General features: G+C 35.6%; 1 protein-coding gene across 5 annotated transcripts in view; it reads right to left on the bottom strand.

The window, feature by feature from the left end:
* The window catches only part of ATRX (ATRX chromatin remodeler), a 275,833-nt gene that overhangs the window by 210,949 nt on the left and 41,968 nt on the right, over positions 1-22,916 (bottom strand). For 4 of the 5 annotated variants that reach the window (XM_029929461.1, XM_029929459.1, XM_029929460.1 and 1 more), the window contains 4 exons: positions 7,549-7,604; positions 6,129-6,181; positions 5,118-5,242; positions 2,332-2,445 (listed from right to left, as the gene is read on the bottom strand). In XM_029929461.1, coding sequence (XP_029785321.1) covers positions 2,332-2,445; positions 5,118-5,242; positions 6,129-6,181; positions 7,549-7,604 — 348 coding nt within the window. The remainder of the gene's footprint in view (positions 1-2,331; positions 2,446-5,117; positions 5,243-6,128; positions 6,182-7,548; positions 7,605-22,916) is intronic. The other variant, XM_029929463.1, reaches the window with a different exon arrangement.

Below are 22,916 nucleotides of genomic sequence, written 5' to 3' on the forward strand. Positions count from 1 at the left end.
GCATAATTTAAAATAGCCAAATTATGTAAGCAGCCCAAGTTTCCATTGACAGATGAATGGATAAAGAAGATATGGTATATTACTCAGCCATTAAAAAGAATGAAATCTTGCCATTTGCAATGACATGGAGCTAGAAAATATGATGCTACGCAGAGTAAGTCAGAGAAAAACAAATAGCATATGATTTAACTCATAAACAGAATGTAAGAAAAAACTGAACAAAAGAAAAAGAGAGAGAGAAACCAAGAAACAGACTCTTAGCTATAGAGAACAAACTATTGGTTACCAGAGGGGAGGTGGGTGCAGAATTCGTAAAATAGGTGATAGGGATTAAGGAGTATACTGATCAGGATGAGCCCTGGATGATATATGAAATTGTTGAAACACTATATTGTATACCTGAAACTAAAACAACACTGTATGTTAACTATACTGAAATGTAAAATAAAAAGAAAAGAAGAAAACAAAATTATTGCGCTAGATAGAAAAATTAGATGTAAAATATAGTTTCTAAGAAAATGGGGGGAAAGGATGGTATTTTTTTAAGTGGCTCCTGAAATGGTACATATAGCTATATCTTTATGGTTAATTTTGTTTCAAACCAATATAAGATTACTTTTTATATAGTTTTCTTTCTTAATCACCTCCTAAATTAGGCTTCAATTACAGAACTAACTTTCCTAGGAAATTTGAATGTTAACTAGCAATTCAGTACCTCAGATCCCTAGTTTATTCATACATGTCTATATTAATAAACAGTTAATTTCCTGTGTGATTTCTGTCAGCTTAAAGATGTAGCAAATGATTAAAATAAAAATTAACATGAGAGCTTTAGGTGCTATCATATGTCTATAGACATACATATTTCATTAAGCATGAAATAAACATCCCTACACAGAACACTCAATAAAATGTTCCAGAAACATACCAGCTCAGACCAAATACTAGCAGCACAGTGAAGTGGCAGTAAGTACACTCTCCCCAACAACTATGGTTCTTTGTTCATTCTCCTTTTGGTCCTTATACACATTCTAGACACTGACTGTTCCAGAGTCCTTCCACAAGACACCATTTAGATATTAATTTTGACACAATGCAGTACACTTAGTTATCTGTCCTCTAGACTCCTGCTACTTACCCCTACCTCAATCACCCTCTACTTGCTGATTCTCCTTTTAAGAAAACTAACTTTGGTGAGCTCTGTTGCTGAAATGAGTTTCCCTACTATGAACTACATTCTCAATAAATCTTCCACATGCTCTAGAAAGGAGTAGATCACCCCCTTGTGGACAAAACACTAAACAACACTCCCTTGATTTTCTACAACAACCTAATGAATTATTTAATCTGACAAAATATATAACAAATACAGATATATCTTACTAATTCCATCAAGATAATCATATAGCACTAAAATAGTAATCTACATAAAATTCACCAATATAACTACTATGCTATAATTTCACAAGTAACATAATAAATATTAAACAGACATGCTTGCATTATACTTCTACTTAGAAATTTAGTGTCATGTTCTGTTTTTTAGAGATTCAATCCTGTTATAGTCACAGATTGTGGCTCTGTCAATCTGCCCAAAAATATATAGGCACTATTTAAAAACCATGGAAACAAATGGGAAACATACTCCACCGTCATAAATTTCTAAATGAATCCTCCTTATGCTTTCTACAGATGATTAGCCAACATAGTGTGTGTGTAAGTGGGGGTAGACAGACAAAAGAAGAGATGGTTCAGACAGATGGAAGATTACTGGCTATAGCTCCCTTCTCCTTCCTACTCATCTCTACATTAAATTTGATCTCCAACTCTAATGTACGAAGAACAAAATGAGGCTTATTCTTGACATCCTCAGCAATTCTAATGAGTTACGAGTGGAGTCAAGGGATTTGCATTTTTAATAAGCACCCCAAACAACACTAATGCACAGGTAACTCTATGAAACAATGTATTAGATATATATAAAGTTACCCGACGGCCACAGGCAAGATATTGTCCAAATCTTAAATTCTTTCAGGGTAAGAGGGAACACGTTGTATTTTGGCATATAGGCATTACAGAACTAACATGTTCAAGGAGGAAATGCTAAGCTTCTTGAGATAACTTTATAGCCACTGAAGGCAAAGGTATTTTGATAAATGGTGTTTAACCGTGTCTGCTTCAGAGCTGAGAGAAACAGAAGTTATTTTTAAGTAGTGCTTTTAATAAACAATGGGCAGAAAAGTGGAGGTATTTTTAATGAGCACATCAGATTTTCCAATATGGTCATAAACAGCAATTTAAACTCATGTTTTCACTTTCACTTGTATTTACCTCCGCGTTTTTTGAGATTTTCAGTTTTCATTTTACTTCTGCTTCTAAATTCAGGCCCTTTAAAATCATCTTTGTCTTCATTCAGCACTGGCTCTGGTTGTACAATCACTGTACCTAGAATGATTTCATTTAAAAAACCATTACACATATTAAATGTGCAAGTGAAGTGCAAGACTTCAGTTCAGATAAAGCCAACATTGCTGGTACATAATTTTGTTTCTTTCAAGCTTTCAATACTTGTATAAGGACCTCTCATTAGTAAATAAAACAGGGAAATAGTAAAAGGGCCAGGTGTCAGCAATCAGATTACTTGTTGTAATATAATTAATAAAAATAGAGTGGGGGTATTATTAACTGAATATAACAGAAATGTGTGAAAAAAGTAGAAAGCTTCAGCCCAGTTCTGAATTTTTATAGTGCCTATCACAAAAACTGTATTTGAGTATGAACACCCATGCTAAGTTCCAAAAGTGTTTATAAAATAGAAGGACCAGAAGGAAAATTTTAAGACGACATCCTATTCATCTCATAATACAAATCACAAATTCAGAAAAAGATTTTTAAGGTTTTTATATTGCTTCGGGGGAGGATAGTGGGAGGCAATGTGAGAAGGTAATTCTGCTATTACTGCTATACCTATTCTGAGGCATTTCCCAACTAGTATGTCAAAGTTTCAGTACCCTGAAAAGTCCTTAAAGAATCTTAAACAGAAGACTCCCTTAAGATACTTAAGCTCAAGTGCTCTAACAATAAGCTGTAGAAGGACATCAATTATTGATTTCTATGGAATAATTTAGAAAGAATATACTTTCTTAGATATAAAATATGTAAATTGAGAAGACAGGTTGTTAATTTTTCATTATAATCTCTCAAGAGCAAATAAACCAGGAGCATAGTAAAAAGGGTCCAGGTCTCACATTTACCTACATTGCTGGGCTTAGTAATTGGGCATTACTGGCAATAATTAAGAAAGTAAAACCTGGTAGTTGTCAGGGGTGGTCTCCCTGAAACAAGGGCCTATGTTATTCAGCAAGCAAGTAGATTTTGGCAAGGTAGAGCCTCCAGCTATATGTATTTCTGACTATCTGGAAAAAAAAGGTGGGGGAAATCAGGCATAGAGGACTGAGTTTTACAAACCGGTAAATTCAAATAATCTACACACAAAAAACTTTATTTACAACAACCATTTTCACATTATACCCTCAGAGAAGCCATGGCACTTGAAAAGCTAAAGATTTATAATTAACAAAAAATTCAATTATTTCTAAAGATTCTTCTCTAAATGGAAGCAAAGCAATTGAGTAGAAAGAATACTGCCTAGCTTTGGATTCAGGCAGAACTGGGTTCAAATCTTAGTTTCTCAATTTAAAGCTGAAAAAGTACCTTGAGCTCTGAATTTGTTTCTTCATCTCTACAAGTAGAAACAACTACTTTACAGTATTGGTTTGCAAATTAAATGAGTTAGTTCTTTAAGAGTCTGGTACCTATACATACTCAATATACTATAATAATCATCATCATCATCACCCAAATTCTACCTTATGAAACAAGTCTATTTTTAGTTTGGTGGAAGAGAATTATGCTTAATTCAGATTAGAAACATCCCATACTAACTTTCTTTCACAGTATCATTTAAAGAAAGATTTCAATTCCTATTTCTTAGCTCATCCAGTGACCATCATAAGGACTCCCAGTGACAACCACTGAGAATGTAACAATCCAAGGTGAGTCACTGCCTATGGGACTCACACTGCCATATTAGCTGTTTCTGCCCTAAGCCACCAACCATTGAATAAAGTTGTCATAGATGATTTGCAAAGCCAAGTAAATGGTAGGCCCATCAATTTTCCTTCTATCTCTCTTCTTCTTTCATTCATTCCTTTTCCTCATTTCATTTCTCATCTACTGTAACTCTTAATTTGTCCAAGTCAAGCAAGGTCTTATGCTCCCTCCCACCATTTTTTTAAACTTTCATAAGCAAAATCTGTGTCACAAAAATATAACTGTAGACAGAGAACAAAGTTTAATAAACACTGTTATCAATTATCTGTGAGGATAAATTTGAAAAATCTGCTAAGAGCCTGAACCACATTGTTAATAAAGAAAAATATTGAAACTTTTGACTCTGAAACATCATGAAATTACCAAGACCTTTGTCATTACTCTTAATCATATAATCATACTGCTCTCAGACTTGGGCTATGAAACTTCCAAGGTTTTCTTTTGGCTTTTTTTTTTTTTACCCCAATCTAATTAATGAGGATTTTAAGGTTAGAACTGCAACAATTGAAAGGTATGTGACAAGGCTTTTTAAAGAGATAACATAAAAAATATATCTAAATCTGTCTTTGATAATTAACTGCAGCTTTTAGTACTAGAGAATACAGTAAGATTAAACCAGATTTTAAATGTTTTTTAAAGTTTTCAGAATATTATGTTTTCCTATATATAGCAAGCATATTGAAATTTGCTGAGCCAAAATTTAAACTTTTAAACTAACTTCCACATTCAAATATTATTTGGAAACTAAAATCCCCTTTCTGAAACCCAATGGAACGAGGAAATAAATTTTGTTCTTTTTCAAGGCTGCCTGCAAACAGTCCAAGTTTTTAACCTCAATAACACATTATCATTACCATTCTAATACATTTCCAGACCACCACTTTTAAGATGCTAGTTTTGTTCCCTTACACACAGCTAACAATAATCAAGTTCCAATTTTATAATAATGACATTTAAACACACATTTCAACTTTAACTTCATGTGAAAAATGAATACACATTACCTTTTGGCAAGCTTTGCATAGTAATATCATTTTCTGAATTTTCATTAGAAGCATCTTCATTTACAGTTTCATCCAAAGGTTTTTCATCATCAGATTCAACATACTTTGTTACAACTGAAGGTTTCCTATGAAAGAATTAAGTCCATAGAATTATGGGCATTTCTGACAACTGGAACAATACCCAAAGGACATGTTTATATTGAACAGTGGCTCTTAACCAGAAATACACATGAGACTCACCTGGGGAAGCACACATCTCTGTACCATATTACTGAAAATTATGACTCAGTAGGTCTGGGTAGGGTATGTTCATTCTGAAAAAGCTAGCAGGGGGATCATGAAGGGAACTCCTCTTTAAGAATCACCACTTTACAAAATAAGTTAATAACAAGCCAGCTGTGTTTATTAAGATATTCCTACTGATAAAAAACAACAAATGCCTGATGGCATAAACTGTGAACTTCTAATAAAATCTATACTCCACAATATATTAAGCTTTATAGTCTGATTAGAAGTAGTTTCTGTCCTTATGTACAATTCGTTTTGACAATTTAACAGAGAAAAGTATCTTTACCACTCTTTGATATTCTTATAACTTCCTCATAATTATAATGGTTATCCCTCCCCATCCCGAACAATTTCACATAATCCTAAAAAAATCCATATTGCTTCATGAGATATTCATTTCATTTTCTCCTCTGTCCTTTTAATGAGCACATATATGATCTAAAAAAATGATCTACATTTTGCAAGGGACACTAATGCATAATAAATCCTCCCTGGAAAACTCCAGTAAAATTCAAAGTCAGAATGAATCAATAACTGTTGAAGATAATTGATGTATATAAGAGGATTCATTACACTGTGCTGTCCAGTTTTTAATGTGTACATCTGTATAAAATAATTTACTTAATTAGAACAAGAGTGCTTGAAATAAGTTTAGAAAAGATTATTATTCTTAGAAAAAAAATAAAACATCCTGAAAATGTTTTCCCTTCAGTATCAACCAACCTTTTTGATCGTGATGATCCTGATGATTTGGATTTTTCTGAAGAGCTTGCTCCCTAAATGTGAGAAATAAATTAAAAAGTGAGTACAACTGTCAAAGAAACATCCCTACAATTAACTATTTCACTTTATCAAGATGTCTGATACAGTGATATAAAGAATATTACTTTTATACCAAAAATAGTTTTATAAAAGGAACTTTAAAAACCAATTAATTTATTCTCAGGCATCCTTGGATTAAGATTAATTTTCTGGTTCACTTTTTTAAAAATTTTTTAAAATGGGGCGCCTGGGTGGCTTGGTTAAGCATCCGATTTCGGCTCAGGTCATGATCTCATGGTTCCACATCAGGCTCTGTGCTGACAGCTCAGAGCCTAGAGCCTGCTTCAGATTCTGTGTCTCCCTCTCACTTGGCCCCTTCCCCACTTGCACTCTGTCTCTCCCTCCAACAATAAACATTTAAAAAATGATAAAGCTTTTTAAAAATTAAATTTTTACTGTTGAATTTTGTGGGGTAGGTAAGGATGCACTGCTATATCATGATTTTTGCCCAAGTCAACAAAGACAAAAAAAAAGGTGTAGAAAATAATCAGATCACAACAGATATAGGGAGTTTTCAGGATGTAAAAAAGTGTAATTTTCTGTATCCCAACATATGGCACAAAATACCTTCAAGATTCTCTTTGAGATACTAAATTTACCCTCCTTGTGTCAGTAATATTCAGTATATTTTTAGATTAAATTTTTATACTAGGTGTAAAAAATCTAAAAACTGGGGCGCCTGGGTGGCTCAGTCAGATAAGCCTCTGACTTCGGCTCAGGTCAGATCTCCCATTCGTGGATTCGAGCCTCGCGTCAGGCTCTGCGCTGACAGCCAGCTCAGAGCCTGGAGCCTGCTTCCAGTTCTGTGTCTCCTTCTCTCTCTGCCCCTCCCCCTCTCATGCTCCGTCTCTCTCTGTATCAAAAATAAATAAAACATTTAAAAAATTTTTTTAAAAGAAAAGAAAAAAAATTCTAAAAACTATGCCTGGGTATCACAGAACATAAACCCATAAAATGGGTTCCTATAATAATGCTTAGGATTCTCTAAATATCCAGTTTTGAGTAATCTCAGGAACATGGAGTCATGTCTATAAACACCACCTTGACTGCCACTATTGCAATATAATAATGTTCAAATACTTATCTGTTGGCAATCCTTCAGTTGTCTAACTTTAGATATATTGCTAAAGTGAACCACATAATAATAAAAACAATGAACACCTTCTAAAAAGAAACTACCCAAAATGATGTATCATAATACTTGGGTGTAACAGTAAACTTAAACAATGCATGCAGCAAACAGAAGCAATTTGATGACATATACTCTAGTTGGTTATTAGTAATTAATAAATATATTTTAAATGCTTGAAATTAGTCTCACCTCTTCCTTGCTGTTTTCCATCATATCCGAGTTATTTCCAGAACCACTGTTTTTTTCTTAAAAGAGAAGAAATAAAAACTTTATTTATCTCTTCAAACCATCATGAGACAGAACACCAATATCTGCAGCTCTATGAACCCATTTTTCAATCTATGAAGTGAGAATGCAAAGTGGTGCAGCCACTCTGGAAAACAGTATAGAGATTCCTCAAAAACTTAAAAATAAAACTACCATACAACCCAGCAGTTAATTGTACTACTAGGTATTTACCAAAAGGATACAAAAACACAGATTTGAAGGGGGTACTTGCACCCTGATATTTGTAGCAATATTATCAATAATAACCACCCTAAGGAAAAAGCCCAAATGTACGTGTGTGTATACACACACACACACACACACACACACACACACATACACATACACACAAAATACTATTTAGCCATGAAAAAGAATAAAATCTTCCCATTACAGCTATATGGATAGTACTAGAGTAATATTATACTAAGTGAAATAAATCAAAGAAAGACAAATACCATATGATTAACTTCTATGTGGAATTTAAGAAATAAAACAGTATACAGGTCTTTTACATCTTTGGTTAGGTTTATTCCTAGGTATTTTATGATTTTTCATGCAACTATGAATGGGATCCATTTCTTGATTTCTCTGTCTGTTGCTTCATTTTTTACTTTTGAATGCTGAGAACAAACTGAGGGCTGAGGAGGGAGGAAGGGGGAAGGCGGTGATTGTCGTGGAGGGGGGCACTTGCAAGGCAGAGCACTGGATGTTAAATGAAAACCAACTTGGTAATAAACTATTTAGAAAAAAAAGAAAGAAAACAGATGAACATGGCACGGGGGAGGGGAAGAGAGAGGGAGAAGCAAACCATAATGCAAACAACAAACTGAGGGTTGATGGAGGGAGATGGTAGAGGATAGGCTAAATGGGTGATGGGTATTAAGGAGGGCACTTGCTATTATGAGCACTGGGTGTTATACATTATATTCATATGTCATATGAATCACTAAATTCTACTCCTGAAATTATTATTACACTATATATTAACTAGAATTTAAATAAAAATTTGAAAAAAAAAAAAGGATTTCTAGAAGAATATTCTCCCTAGAATCACTCTCTTACCACACTAACCCCTTCTTAAAAAGCACTAAATTTCTAAAAGTAGGAGTTTGGTAACAAAACACTTCCTATTGTAATTTTGGGGTTTTTTTTAAGTTTATTTATTTACTCTTGAGAGACAGAGAAAGCAAAAGTGGGGAGAGGGAGAGGAGGGGAGAGGGGGAGAGAGAGGGAGAGGGAGAGGGAGAGAGAGAGAGAGAGAGAGAGAAAGAGAGAGAGAGAGAGAGACAGAGAGAATCCCCAAGCAGGCTCCATGCTGCTAGCTCAGAGCCCAAGGTGGGGCTCAAACCCACATAACCATGAGATCATGACCTGAGCCAAAACCAAAACTCAGACGCTTAACTAACTGAGCCACCCAGGGGCCTCCGTATTGTAATATTATAAGGTATTTTCTCTTAAAAGAAAAGTTACCTCTATCTTCTACTAACAGTAAAATCATACTATTAATAAATTTTATTTCCCTTCACCTAAGAAACAGGAAAAATAACAAACTAAACCTAAAGGAAGCAGAGGGAAAGAAATAATAAAGTAGAGCTAAAGTTAATGAAACAGATTAAAAAAATCACTGAAAACAAAAGTTAATTCTTTGACAAGCTGAATGAAATCGACAAACCTGAAGCTAGACTGACCAGGAAAAAAGAGCAAAACTCAAATTACTAGAATCAGAAAGAGGGACATTACCATTTACCTTAAAGAAACAAAAGGATTATAAAGGCATATCATGAACAATTATAGGTCAAAATATTAGATAACAAAATATGGACAGGTTCCTAAACACACAGAAACTAACAAAACTAAGAAATAGAGAATGTGAATAGACTTATAACTTGAGACTGAATTAGTAATCAAAAAATTACCAACAAAGAAAAAGCAAAGGTCCAGAAGTCTTCACCACTAAAATATATCAAGCATTCAAAAAAAGTATTCTTGGGGCATCTGGGTGGCTCAGTCAGTTTAAACACACAACTCCTGATTTTAGCTCAGGTCATGATCTCATGGTTCACGGGACTGAGCCCCACATCAGGCTCCTGACAATGCAAAGCCTTCTTGGGATTCTCTCTCTTTCCCTCTCTCTGGCCCTTTACTGTTCACTCTCTCTCTCAAAATACATAAATAAACTAAAAGAAAAAAGAACTCTTCACAAATTCTTCCAATAAAAAAAAGGTGGGATATTTCCCAACTCATGTTTCTGAGACCAGTACCATACCTAAAACAGAAAAGTTACCACAAAGAGAGATATCTACAGAACACTATCACGAATTCTGACAGAAAAGTCCTGAACAAAATACTGGCAAACTTCAACAGAATAAAAGATAAGTCTTTCTCCCACAGACAAGGAGAAAATATCTGCACAAGACCTATCTGATAAAGGACTATTATCTAAAAGATACAAAGAATCCAACAATAATAAACAACATGATTAGAAATGGGCATCCATCAATGGATGAATGGATAAAGAAGATGTGGTATGTACGTACACACACACACACACACACACACACACAATGGAGTTATTACTCAGCAGACAAAAAGAATGAAATCTTGCTGTTTGCAACTATGTGGATGGAACTAGAGGGTATTACACTAAGCAAAATTAGTCAAAGACAATTATCATATGACTTTATTCATTTGAGGACTTTAAGACACAAAACAGATGAACATAAGGGAAGGGAAGCAAAAATAATATAAAAATAGGGAGGGGGACAAAACATAAGAGACTCCTAAATATGGAGAACAGAGGACTACTGGAGGGGTTGTGGGAAGGGGGATGGGCTATATGGGTAAGAGGCATTAAGGAATCTACTCCTGAACTCATTGTTGCACTATATGCTAACTTGGATATAAATTTAATAAAATAAATTTTAAAAAGTAATTTAAAAAAGAAATGAGCAAAAGATCTGAAGACCTCTTACATATAGGTGGCAAATAAGCATACGAAAAGATAATCTACATCATATGTCATGATGGAACTAGAAATTAAAACAATCAGATAACATTACAAAAACAATCAATGGACAAATAAAGGCAAAACACTGATAACATCAAATGCTGGTGAGGCTGTGGAGCAACAGGAATTCTCATTTGACTGCTGCTGGGAATGGAAAAATGGTACAACCACTTTGGAATACATTTGGGCAGTTTCTTAAAAAACTAACCATTCTCTTATATGATCCAGCAATCACACTCCTTGATATTTATGCAAAAATGAAAATGAAGTCCACTCAAAAATCTGCATATGGGCGCATCTGGATGGCTAAGTTGGCTAAATATTCAACTTTTGTTCAAGTAATGATCTCATGATTCTTGAGTTCCAGTCGCCCATTGGGCTCTCTACTGTCAGGGCAGAGCCTGCTTCAGATCCTGTCTCCCTCCACCCCTCCCCAGCTCTCTCATGCAGGTGCTCTCTTTCTCAAAAATAAATAAATAAGTAAATAAATAAATAAATAAATAAAAAACATTAACAAAAAATCTGCACACAGATGCTTATAAACACCTTTATTTTTTATAAACACCCTTGTTAATTTATATAAACATCTATGTAAGTAGCTTTATTCATAACTGTCAAAACATGGAAACATATCCTTCATAAGGTGAATGGGATAAACGAACTACGGTACATCCAAACAACAGAGTATTACTCAGCACTAAAAAGAAATGAGTCATGAAGCCATGAAAAGAAATGAAGGAAACTTGAATGCATATTACCAAGTGAAAGAACCCAATCTGAAAAGACCAACTATGTGACACTCTGGAAAAGGCAAAACTACGAAAACAGTAAAAACATCAGTGACTGCCAGGAGTTAAGGGGGAAGGAAGAATGGATAGATGTAACAGAGAATTGTTAGTGGAGTAAAACCAACCTGTATGTTATAATGGTAGATCCGTGTCATTATACATTTCTCAAAATCCTTAGAATGCACAACACCCAAAGTGAAATCTAATGCAATCTCTGCATTCTGGGTGATCATGACTTGTCAATGTAGGTTCATCAATTGTAACAAATGTACAGCTGTGGTACAGCCTACTGACAGCGGGGGAAGCTGTACATGTATGGGGAGAAATATATAGGAAATCCTTGTACTTTCCATTCCATTTTAATGTGAACCTAAAACTGTTCTCAAAACTGAAATCTACTTTAAAAGACCCTACAAAAAAGGAATCATTCTCACCTATCTACAAAATATTCACAGGTTAATACTCTACTAAGTGGTAAAAAAAAAAAAAAAAACTGAATGCTTTCCTAAAATAAGAAATAAGAAAGAAAATTCACTCTTGTCACATCTATTCAATATTGTAATGGAGATTCTAGACAGACAGAGCAAGTAGTCAAGAGAAAAAAGTAAAAGGCATTAAACTCTGGAAAACAGTATGGACATTCCTCAAAAAAAGCAAAACTAGAATTACCCTACAACCCAGCAATTGCAATGCTAGGTATTTACCCAAGGGATACAGGTGTGCTGTTTCAAAGGGGCACATGTACCCCAATGTTCATAGCAGCACTATCAACAATAGCCAAAGTATGGAAAGATCCCAAATGTCCATCAGTGGATGAATGGATCAAGAAAATGTGGTGTGTGTGTGTGTGTGTGTGTGCGCGCGCGCGCGCGCGCACACACACACACACACAATGGAGTATTACTCAGCAATTAAAAAGAATGAAATCTTGCCATCTGCAACTATGAAGATGGAACTAAAGGGTATTATGCTAAGTGAATTAGTCAGAGGAAAACAAATATCATATGACTTCATTCATATGAAGACCTTAGATATAAAACATAAACATAAGGGAAGGGAAGCAAAAATAATATAAAAACAGGGAGGGGGACAAAACGTAAGAGACTCCTAAATATGGAGAACAAACAGAGGGTTACTGAAGGGGTTGTAGGAGGAGGGATGGGCTAAATGGGTAAGGAACATTAAGGAATCTACTCCTGAAATCACTGTTGCACTATATGCTAACTAATTTGGATATAAATTAGAAAAAAAAACTTAAAAAAAAAAAGAAATAAAAGACAGTAAGACTGAAAAGAGGTAAAACTACCTATCTTTGGAATTGATATTATCATATATATAGAAAATCTATGGAATCCACCAAAAAACTATCAAAACCAGCAAGAGTTCAGAAAGACTGAAAAAAACTAGAACGGGGCACCTGGGTGGCTCAGTTGGTTAAGCATCTGACTTTGGCTCAGGTCATGATCCCATGGCTCAGGAGTTTGAGCCCTGCATTGGACTCTGTGCTAATAGCTCAGAGCCTGGAGCCTGCTTCGGATTCTGTGTGTGTGTGTGTCTCTCTCTCTGTCCCTCCTCCTTTCACGCAGTCTCTCAAAATAAATAAATAAACAACACTAAATCAACAACAAAAAAAGAAAAACAAAAGAACAATGTAGAAAAATCAACTATTTCTATTAATTTGTATAAATAAACAATCCAACTTAACATTAAGATGGCTATACACCTCAAATTGATCTACCTACCTCTGCAATCCCTGTCAGAATCCCAGCTGACTTCTTTCTAGAAATTGACTAGCTCATTTTAAAATTCACATACATAAAATTAAACACGAATAGCCAAGATAGCCTTCAAAAGAAAAAGAAATAGAAGACTCACAATTTCAAAACTTACTGTAAAACAATTATAATCAACACAGTGTAGTACTGGCAAAAGGATAGACCTATGGATCAGTTAAAAAAAAAAATCAAAGTCCAGAAATAAAACCACATATCTATCTATAGTCAACTGATTTTCAATAAGGATGCCAAGACCCTTCAGTGGAGAAATAGAATCTTTTCAACAGATGATGCCAGTAGCATTAACTATGTATCCACAAGAAAAAACTGAACCTAGAGGCCTGCCTCACTCCACATAAAAAACAAAACTACAGGGGCACCTGGGTGGCTCAGTCAGTTAGGCATCCCACTCTTGACCTCAGCTCAGGTTCATGATTTCACAAGTTCATTGATTTCAATTGAAGCCCCACATTGAGTTCTGAGCTGACAGCGCGGAGCCTGCTTGGGATTCTGTCTCCCTTGCTCTCTGCCCCTCCCCTGCTTGCTCTCTCAAAAAAAAAATAAACTTAAAAAAAGTTAACTCCATATGTATCAAAAATGTAAATATAATACCTAAAGCTATAAAACTCTTAGAAGAAAATATAGGGGTAAACCTTTGTGACCTCAGATTTAGTAATAGATTCTTAGATATGACAACAAAAATATGAGCAACAAAAGGAAAATTAGATTAACTGGACTTTATCAAAATAAAAACTTTTGTGCTTCAAAGGACATCATCAAGAAAATGAAAAACAACCAACAAAATAAGGGAAAATATTTGCAAGTCATATGTTTGACCCAAGTTTCCACAGACAGATGAATGACAAACTAAATATGCTACATACATATAATGAAATACTATTCTGCCTTAAAAAGGAAGGCCAGAGGGACGCCTGGGTGGTTCAGACAGTTAAGCACCAGCTTCAGCTCAGGTCATGATCTCATGGTTCAAGAGTTCAAGTCTTGCATCAGGCTCTGTGCTGAGAGCTTGGAGCCTGGGCCCTGCTTTGGATTCTGGGTCTCCTCCTCTCTCTCTGTCCCCTCCCTGCTCATGTCTCTGTCTGACTGTCTCTCTCTCTCTCTCTCTCTCTCTCTCTCTCTCTCTCAAAAAGGAAATAAACATTAAATAGAAAAACAATGTAAAGGAAGGACATTTGGATACATGCCACAACACTGATGAACCTTGAAGGCATTATGCTAAGTAAAATAAGCCAGACACAAAAGGACAAATCCCTTAGACCCCTCCCACTTATATGAGGAGCCTTTAGGCTACCACTTTAGTAGTGAAATTTATAGAGACAATATAGAATGGTGGTTGCCAGGGGCTGGGGGAGAGAGGATTGGAAAGTTAGTGCTTAATGGGTACTGAGTTTCATTTAATGAAGATGAAAAGTTCTGGAGATGGATGGTGATGATGTTTGCACAACCATGTGACTGTACTTAATGCCACAGAACTGTATACTTAAAACTGGTTAAAATGATAAATTTTATGATAATAAAAAGTCTGGACTATATAAGGAATTCTTATAAATCAACAATAAAAAGACAAATACCCAATCAAAAACTGGGCAAAGGATCTGAAGAGACAATTCTCCAACGAAAATATATACAAATTACCAATAAGCACATGAAAAGATACTCAACATCATTAGTCATCAGGTAAATGAAAACCAAATCCAAAATGAGACACTACACTAAGATTGCTAAAATCACAAAGTCAGATAATAATTGTTGGCTTCGAGGCAGAGAAACCAGAATCCTCATACATTGCTAGTGGGAATGTAAAGTAGTACAGCCACTGTGGAAAACATTTTGGCATTTCCTCAAAGGATTTAACATACTTACCATATAACCTAGCAATTCCACTCCTAAGTATGTACTCAGGAAAAATGAAAATATATTGCCATACACAAAATTGTTCACAAACAATTATAATGGCATTATTCATAAAATGTGGAAACAAGACAAATATCCATGAATGGATCAAACAAATGTCATATAAAAGAACATTATTTGGCCATAAAAAGGAATGAAGTACTAATACATGCTACAACATAGTTAAACCTTGAACACATTATATATACTAAGTGAAAGAAGCCAGTTACAAAGGACCACATATTATACATACAATGCCACTCGTAAGTCCAAAATAGGGAAATTCATAAAGAAAGAAGATTAGTGGGGTTGCTTAAGGCTGGGGGGGGTGTTTCTTTTGAAGTGATACAAATGTTATAAAATTGAACAGTGGTGATGGTTACATGTATCTGAAACACTAAAACTACTAAATTGTATACTTAAAATGGGTGGATTTTAATGTAAGTAAATTATATCTCAATAACTGTTAAAAGTGTCATTAGTCATTAAGAAAATGGTTTTATGTGGTTTTAACCACAACAACATATCACTAAATATCTACCAGCATATATAAAATTAAAAAGAAAATACTGGTAACCCCAAATGCTGGTGTGGATGCAGAGAAATTAGATCACTCATACATTGCTTTGGCACTATAAAATGGTGTGGCTCCCCTGGAAAACAGTTTATAGTTTCAGACTGTCTTAAACATGCAATCATCATATGACCAACAAATTGCACTCCCAGCCATTTATCCCAGAGAAATGAAAATTTATGTTCACACAAATGTTTACCAGCAGTTATATTTGTAATAGCTCAAATGTCCTTTAACAGGTGAATGGTTAAGCAAACTGTGGTACATCCATACCATGGAACATTACTACACTTCAATAAAAAGGAAATAACTACTGATACATGCTACAATTCAGATGAATCTCTAAATAATTATGCTAAGTGAAAAAATCAAATCCCAAAGCGTATATATACATAGAATTTCATTTATGTAACAAGTTTGGAAATGCAGGACAGATTAGTGATTGTCAGGTATTAAGCATGGGTAGGAGTCAGGCTAGAGAGGTTACCATGATTATGAAAGGGCAAGATGAATAATCTGTGAGGGTGGATACATGACTATGGGGGGGTGGCGGGATATGTGAATTAATCCAAGTAACAGATTTATACAAAACTTAATAAACCCACACAAGTACAAGGAAAACTGAGGGAACCTGAATCGGATTGTCAGATATCAATAGCTTGATTATAATAATATTATAGTTCTATAAAATAGTACCATTATGGGGAAAGTGGGCAAAGTATATACAAGAGCTCTGTATTATAGTTATTACAATTGTAAAAAAAATGGCATGTAAATCTATAATTACTTGCATATAAATGTCACTTTAAAAAACTGTCAGAAAACTAGGAATAAAGGGAAACATCTTCAACGTAATGAAGTGTATTTACAAAAACCTTACATAGGGAAAAAATAGTTATAAACAGTGAGGGAAGGAGGCAAACCACAAGAGACTCTTAAATACGGAGAACAAACCAAGGGTAGGGGAGAGGGGAAAATGGGTGATGGGCATTGAGGAGGGCACTTGCTGGGATGAGCACTGGGTGTTGTATGCAAGCCAATTTAACAATAAATGATACTTAAAAAAACCTAGCCTTATATACAGGAACCACCACACTTAATGGTGAAAGACTGAAAGCTTTACCACCAAGATAAGAAAATCAAGAGAATGTCTACCATCACCATTCTTCTTCAAGATAATAATGGACATACAAAAGGTCCTACCCAACACAATGAGGCAAGGAAAGGTATTGCACACAGGTGAAATGCACACAGATGAAAGGAAGAAATAAAACTGTCCCTATTTTCAGACAAGATTAAGTAGATAATCCCAAGGAATCTACAAGGCAAAACAAAACTCCCTACAGCACAGGATACAAGGTCTACATGAAAAAGAGATCAGAATTCCTATATACCTGCAATGAACAAATAAAATCTAAAATACAATAACAACAGACCTTAAAATATCACCCTAAAAACCTGAAGTACTTAAGTGAAAGTCTAACAAAATAGTGCAAGAGCAAATGAACAAATAAAATCTAAAAATACAACGAACAGAATTTAAAATATCATCCCAAAAACCTGAAGTGCTTAAGTGAAAGTCCAACAAAATATGTGCAAGATACACTCTTGCACATATTCATTGTATTTTAGATTTTATTTGTTCATTGCCAAATTATGGAGAGCCTAAGTGTCCATCAACTGATGAATGGATAAAGAAGATATGGTTTATATATACAATGAAATACTACTTGGCGATGTGAAAGAATGAAATTAGGCCATTTGCAGCAATGTAGATGGAACTGGAAGATATTATGCTGAGTGAAATAAGTCAGTCAGAGGACAGATATCATGTTTTTCTCTCATATGCAGATCTTGAAAAACTTAACAGCAGTCCATATGAGAAGGGAAGGGAAAAAAATAGTAACAGAGAGGGAGGGAGACAAGAGACTCTTAAATACAGAGAACAAGGTGGATGGGGGGTGGGGGAGAGGGGGAAATGGGTGATGGGCAATGAGGAGGGCACTTGGGATGAGCACTGGGTGTTGTATGTAAGCTGATCTGACAATAAATTATATTAAAAAATAAAAATAAAATAAAACCTAGAAAAAAGAAAACTATACAGTTTTAATGGAGAAAGACTTTGAAGGGTAAGTGTTCTATTACACGTTTTATTTTTTAATGTTTTCTAGTCTCATATGGATAAATACTTTGTCACCAAATTCACTGACACTTCTATTCCTACCTTTACTCTCTGTCAAGTACAATGATTTGTTGCTCAAAATTATATTTTGTAGTTCTAGAATTTCAAAATGGGTTTTTACAGTTTTTATGTCTGTGCTAAGATTTCCTGTATATTTCTCTTCATCGTAAATATATTTGCCTTTTTATCCTTAAGCATAGTTGTAAACGCTGCTTTAATATTCTTGCCTCCTGATCTCAACATTTGAGTTGTCTATAGACTGGTCTCTAATGATTACCTTTCTTTCTTCTTTACAACTTCATCTACCTAGTATTTTGGATTGGATACTGGTCATTTTGAAAGATACAGTGAAGATGCTGCCTCCCATTATGTACCTCCAAAGAGTTGATATTTCTGTTATTGGGATATAGCTAAATTAGCTGACATCAAACCCCAAACTGTTTACCCTGTACTAGAAGCAACTAAAAGTTTTCTATTATTCTTTTTAACCCTAACTGAACTGCCTGAAATTTGGGCTGCACTTGAATAATTCAATCACAGACATGGTTGGAGTTTTTGCAGCTTTTAAAGCTCCCAATCTGTAGCTCTCTTCTAAATGGAATCTTCCCCCTCATTTTACAAAAGCTGCTAGGGTCCCCCTAAAATTCTTTATACCTCATCCAATAAGAATGCAGATTGCTATCCAAGTCTTAACTGACACCAATTAAGCTAACTGGCACTTTCCTTAAGGAAAAAAAGCCTTAAAAATTGGAAATTCACTATTGGTATTTCCTTCTTCCATGTGTTCACTCCCCTCCCATTTATGTCTGCTTTTTGTCACTAGCCCATTCCGTCACATAACTGTTTTCAGTATTTTGGTCAGAGTTTGTAATTGGTATCTGTGGGAGATAATGTATTTGTGCAAATGAAGATAATCTGCCACCAAACAATATACATCATTTTAAAGATCAAGAAAAATTCTAAACAAATACCTAATGCTAGTCAGGTTTCTTTGTTCTGGTGGTATGGTTGGCAAATTTGAAACTAGGTGAATACCATGAGGACTGAGTATAAAAATTGAAGGTAACGGGCCAGATTTTTCTGTTACAGAAAGAAGTTAAAATATAAAAAGAGGAAGACTACAATGAAATCGGTGGTAACAAATCTGTATAAATAACACAGAAAAAGACACAAACACTGCCAAAACAGACTCTCCACCACCATCATAAAGATGTTACCTCAAAAGTGATAGAAAGGATGCAGACATGGTTAGTAACCAAACTGACCCAAGAGACTGCAGGAAGAAGGGCAACTGCAAACACAGAGAAGGGACAAGAACAGAACCCACACCAGGCTCCCCAGACATAAGGGACATGCCCTGGAAAGGCAAATCCTCCATATAACACTTGGCTTGAAAAGGTGAGGAACTTAATTAACACTGTAACTTTTTACAACCAGTGGGCCTCAACACTTTGAACTTTAAAAATCATCAGGCTTTAAAAAAAGAGAAAACAAAACAAAAAAAAAATCATCAGGCTTGGGGCGCCTGGGTGGCTCAGCCGGTTGAGCGTCCGCCTTTGGCTTAGGTCATGATCTCACGGTTTGTGGGTTCGAGCCCCCTGTCGGGCTCTGTGCTGACAGCTAGCTCAGAGCCTGGAGCCTGCTTCAGATTCTGTGTCTCCCTCTCTCTCTGACCCTCCCCTGATCGCGCTGTCTCTCTCTCTCAAAAATAAATTTAAAGCATTAAAAAAATTTTTTTCACTTAAATAAATAAATAAATAAATAAATAAAATAAAAATAAAAATAAGAATCAGCAGGCTTTGCTCTGGGAAAACCAGAGGGCAACAGGAAACTAAGTCCCTGCCCTTAAAAGAGCAACAACAAACAACCCTGCTGAGATACCAGAGAACCAGCAGTTTAAAAAACACCTGGAAAAAAAAAATTAACAAAATAAAAATAAGTAAATAAAAAACACCTGGGGTATACAGGAAGGAGATTTATTTATTTATTTACCAAACTCAGAACCTGCACAGGAGGCTCAGGGATCTTTTGGCAACTACTGTAAGAACAAAAGAATGGGCAGGCACCATTTTCCTCCCCAAACCCAGTCCAGATATCTGGACACTTGTGGGAACTAGTGAACACTCTTGGGACCAGTGAACACCCTCCAACTAGCTTGCAAACAGCACACCATGGCCTCCACAAGAGTTCTGCAATGTAGCTCCAGGTCCCCTCTAGAGGAGATTAGTGCATAACTTGCTAATACCATATACCCTACCCACACCACTGCCGTTCCAGTCAATCTGCCCCATTCAACACAGCCCCAGCAAGAGTCCACATAAAGTGGCACCACAAAACTGGCATTGTGCAAGCAGACCTAACTTGGCCAGAACCAATACAAAGTGACTCATGCCCTGGGGGGGAGGGACAAATAATCACACAGCCCAGTTCAACTGTGGCACCATCAGAAGGCTGAGGGCAGACAGCTGCTCCGATGACAGGCCCCGGTCACTGACTCAAGTCTCAGGGGACAACACGAGGAGAGTACTCTGTAGCTGAGTTCAGAGGGCACCCTGCAAATGTCTCGTATAACCCAACTCAAGCATAAACCATCCCCAGACTGGCCCACTGACAACAAAAGGAACAAACTCTGCCCATAAGAGGCAAAGGGAGCCATTGCATCTGACTCCACTGAAGAAAAATGCTGCTCACCCACAACAATAGTCTGTAAACAACATATACAGGAGAAACTCCCAAAATTCAAGGTTCTGGGGACACTGCACTACATGTAACTATAAGACGTCTTCCTCATAAGATCAATACTTAAAAGCATTAAGAGACATTGCTGACTTTATTAACACATAGAGTTTGACAAAATTAGGAGAAAGAAAAATATGCCCCCCCCCCAAAAAAAACTAACAGGAAGAAAGGCAAGTGAAATGGAGACTACCAATACAGCCAATAGAGAATTTAAACTAATGGTCCTAGAGTTACTTACTGGAATTAAGAAAAGAGAAGATCTCAGGGAGACTCTCAACAAAGAGATAAAAAATATAAGAATGGGGTACTTGGGTGGCTCAGTTGGTTAGGTGTCTGACTCTTGATTTTGGCCCAGGTCATGATCTCTCGGTTTGTGAGATATCTGAGATACCCACATTAACAAGCACAGAGCCTGCTTGGGATTCTCTCGCTCCCTGTCTACCCCTCCCCCGCTCACATTCTCATTCTCTCTCTCACACACAAAATAAATAAACTTTAAAACTAAAAATAATAAAGAACTAAGCAGAGATGAAAAACTCAATAACTGAAATAAAAATAAATGAGGAGGGAATAAATAGTATACCAGAGGATGCAGAAAATGGATCAGTGACCTGGAAGACAGAGTAACAGAAGGTAGTCAAGCTGAACAAAAGAAAGAAAAGAAATTAAAAAATGAGAATAGATTAAAGGAACTCAGGAACACCATCAAGCATAATAACATTTACATAATAGGGATTCCAGAAAGAGAAGAAAGATAAAATGGAGTAGAAATTTTATTTGAAGAAATAATAGCTAGAAAATTACCAAATCTTGGGAAACAAAAATCCAGATCCACGTGGCACAGAGAGCACTCCCCCCAAAGTCAGCCCAAGAAGGTCTACACCAAGACACATAGTAATCAAAATAGCAAAAACTTGGGGCGCCTGGGTGGCTCAGTCGGTTGAGCGTCTGACTTCGGCTCAGGTCATGATCTCACAGTCGTGGGTTCCAGCCCCGTGTCAGGCTTTGTGCTGACAACTCAGAGCCTAGAGCCTGCTTTGGATTCTGTGTCTCCCTCTCTCTCTGCCCCTCCCATACTTATGCTCTCTCATACTCTGTTTCTCTCTGTCTCAATAATGAAATAAACATAAAAAATAAATAAAAAATAAAATAGCAAAAAATAGTGAAAAAGAGAGGATTTTAAAATGAACATGAGAAAAGACAACAGGTACCTGCAAGGGAAACACCATAAGGCTATAAGCTGATTTTTTCAGCAAAAACAAAGGCAAAAAGAGGTGGCATGATTTAATCAAAGTGCTGCAAGGAAAAAACTTGCAAACATGAATATTCTACCAGCAACACTAATCATTCATAGCAGGAGAGATAAAGAGTTTCCAGATGAACAAAACCTTAAAGGAATTCATCACCATTAAACCAGTCTTACAAAAAATATTAAAGGGCAATATCTGAGTGGGAAGATTACATCATAAGTAAGATAAAGAAAAACAAGAAGCACAAAAGCAGTAAAATTAAGTACACCTATAAAAATCATTCACAGGATTCACAGAACAAAAGGATGTAAAATAAGACACCATATATCTAAAATATAGGGGTGGGGAGAAAAAAGTAAAACTTTAGTGCTCTCAGTATGAGTTCACAATTAAGAGACCACAAACTTAATTAACACAGACTACTATATGCAGAGGATGTTATATGTAAACATAATGATAAGCACAAATCAAAAGCTGGTAAGAGATATGCAAAACAAAAAGGAATCAAACACATCACTAATGAAAGGAAACAATGAGAGAGTAAAAGAAGGAGAGAAGAAATTCAAAAACAACTATAAAACAAATAACAAAATGGCAATAAATACCATACTTACTAATAATTACTTTAAATATAAATGGACTAAATGTTCCAATAAAAAGAAATAGGGTAACAAAATGGATAACAAGGCAAGACCCATCTGTGTGCTGTCTACCAGAGACGCATTTCAGACCTAAAGACACATGCATGTTGAAGGTGAAGGGATGGAAAAACAGTTATCATATATATGAACGGAAGTCAAAAGAAAGCTGGAGTAGCAATATTTATATACGTCAAAATAGACTTTAAAACAAAGACTATAACAAGTGATAAAAAAAAAAAGGACACAACATTATCATGAAGGGAAAAGTCCAACATGAAAATGTTAACAATTGCAAATATGTATGAACCCAACATGGAGGCACCCAAAAACACAAAGCAGTTAATAGCAAACAAAGGAAGTAACTGACAGTAACACAATAATAGTAGGAGACTTCAACTCCCAACTTACATCAATAGA

The sequence above is a fragment of the Suricata suricatta genome, chromosome X (assembly GCF_006229205.1).
Source record: "Suricata suricatta isolate VVHF042 chromosome X, meerkat_22Aug2017_6uvM2_HiC, whole genome shotgun sequence".
Taxonomy (NCBI): Eukaryota; Metazoa; Chordata; class Mammalia; order Carnivora; family Herpestidae; genus Suricata; species Suricata suricatta.